We start from the raw sequence: 2122 nt of genomic DNA on the forward strand, positions 1-2122 counted from the left end.
TAAGGGACACCAAAACGGAGTTCGGGTTGGAGTACAACATATTACACCCGCTCATGCGCATACAAATACACAGCACTCGTTTGAAACTGCCCAGCGCATCACCATGCAAACGATATGCGCAACGCAAGGAAACACACACACGGGGAAGTACAAAAAGTATTCCATCACCACGGAGAAGCCCACCTCATAGCAGTTTACGACTGCATCAGATAATTAAACCTCACAGACCAAAAACCAATGGAATGTGCGGCGGCAAAAACGCAATAATAATAATAATAATAAGCTTAATCACGAGAATATCCCATTTTGGAAAAGCACGCCAGTACCGCTCGCACGTCACCAGTTCGATACAAACGCGACTTCACACGAGCGAGGCCGTGGAAATAATTCAGCATATCCAAGGCAACTAAATATAGCCTCTCCGATGCGATACGTGCGTTCTCCTAATATCACTCAAGGTAAAAAAAAAAAATACAATAGTAGTAATGTATAGTTGTAGATAAGGTGAAATAAGAAAAGGTTAGGTTAGAATCAGAGAGGCGATGCAATCCCTGAAGAAATAACATGTGCGAACGTAACATGCACATCGTGCTGAATAGAGAAAGGTGAAGAAGTCCCGTTTGCGGTTGGCTCCCCTAATGTCCGTATTGTTCATCATATATTTTCTCCTGCTTTTTCCGGCTATCCAAGCGTTATCCCACGGCATACTCCCCTTTCCATTCCTTTCGTATTTCGACTAACCTTTTTGGGGGAAAGCATGGTGAACAAGAAAATAAAAAAAGATTCGAAAATTAAGATCGAAAGTGATCATGAAGGCTAGAATCAGACGCACTAAAGAGACAAGATATAAGACGGACAAATGAACACGAGGGAAAACGTGCGTTTAAATATCAACTCAGTGTATAATACCCAGCGTACGGAAAAATAATTCACTTGATTCACAGCGTGCGGAGATTATTGTCCCACATCCCCCTTGGAAGTGCTTTCTGCTCCCCCTTTCAAAAGGATCATCTGAGTTGCTTCTAATTCGCCCGCTTGTTATTTTACTTTGAATAGTTTGTGGAGGCGTAATACGCCAATAAGATTGAATATGGGAATTTTCTTACGGTTCGAGAGGAGGCAGATCGTCATAATCGTCACTGTCGCTATGATTCGCTTTGTCAGCGCCGGGTCCGACTCCGTCCTCATCAGCGTGGTTTCCGCAATCCATGCAATCGTCTTCCCCGAGTCCCTTTTGTGTCATCATTCGCGACATCAAGTCGTTATAATCCATGCCAAGGCCACCGGTTTCATCCTCATCCTCATCTTCATCTCGCCATCGCGACCAGTCTACTTGAATATGGCTGTTCTTTGATTTGTCGCGAGTGAGGCGCAGCCATGAACGGGACTGAGCGAACTCCTCCTCGCCACTTTCAGTGAGTGGTGCCTTTTTTCTTAGTTGAATGTCAATTTGCCGCGGCTGCGCTGCATGGCGACTTTCTTCTGACACCACCTCACGAAACAATTCCACGTCACAACGATACTTTTCACCTCCTGCCTCAGCCTCAAAGTGAAGCACGCGCCCCTCCTTTATCTCCACCACAACGTTCGTGGCATCCTGTAGGGGAATAGTAATAAGCACCAACTCAGCTCGCTGCGCCCACAGGATATTGGGAAATATCGCGTCCGACTGATTCGTCATCAGAAGAGTTTGTTAGGCGACTGAATAGGTATGCAGATAATTAAGTTTGGTAAGAGGGAGAAAGCGGGGCACGCTTAAAACAAAATGTCTTAGCTTCAGAAGCGAAGATATTCCGCGTTCCCTTGCACTTGCTGATTAGTTGGTTGTTGCTTCAAGTTAAAAATATATATATATATACAACGGGAGAGAGCAATGTCCTTAGCAATTTTCCTTTTTCAGAGGTATAACAAGGGACTGCGAAATGAGGTGTTGCACTACGTCTCGTCATAAAATTAATAAAACAAAAAGAGACATACACATATCATATTCGGGAGACTAGAAGAAAAGAAAATGAAGAAGTAAAAACGTAAAATATATATTGCTCCCCTCACAAATATCATGTGGAGTCACGCCTTTTAATCCCCCTTCCGGGCTGTAGGTGTGGGTGTGGGGGGGGGGGGG

The 2122-nt window shown here is 44.5% G+C and overlaps 1 protein-coding gene across 1 annotated transcript; it reads right to left on the minus strand.

Moving 5' to 3' along the window:
• Positions 1-1102: 1102 nt before the first annotated feature.
• On the minus strand, positions 1103-1681 carry TEOVI_000413900 (CS domain containing protein, putative; the record flags this gene model as incomplete). Its single annotated transcript, XM_067226940.1, has 1 exon — positions 1103-1681. One exon carries the CDS (start codon positions 1679-1681, stop codon positions 1103-1105), a length of 579 nt encoding a protein of 192 aa, XP_067083041.1.
• Positions 1682-2122: the final 441 nt, after the last annotated feature.

The sequence above is a fragment of the Trypanosoma equiperdum genome (genome assembly GCF_001457755.1).
Source record: "Trypanosoma equiperdum strain OVI genome assembly, contig: ctg_871, whole genome shotgun sequence".
Taxonomy (NCBI): Eukaryota; Euglenozoa; class Kinetoplastea; order Trypanosomatida; family Trypanosomatidae; genus Trypanosoma; species Trypanosoma equiperdum.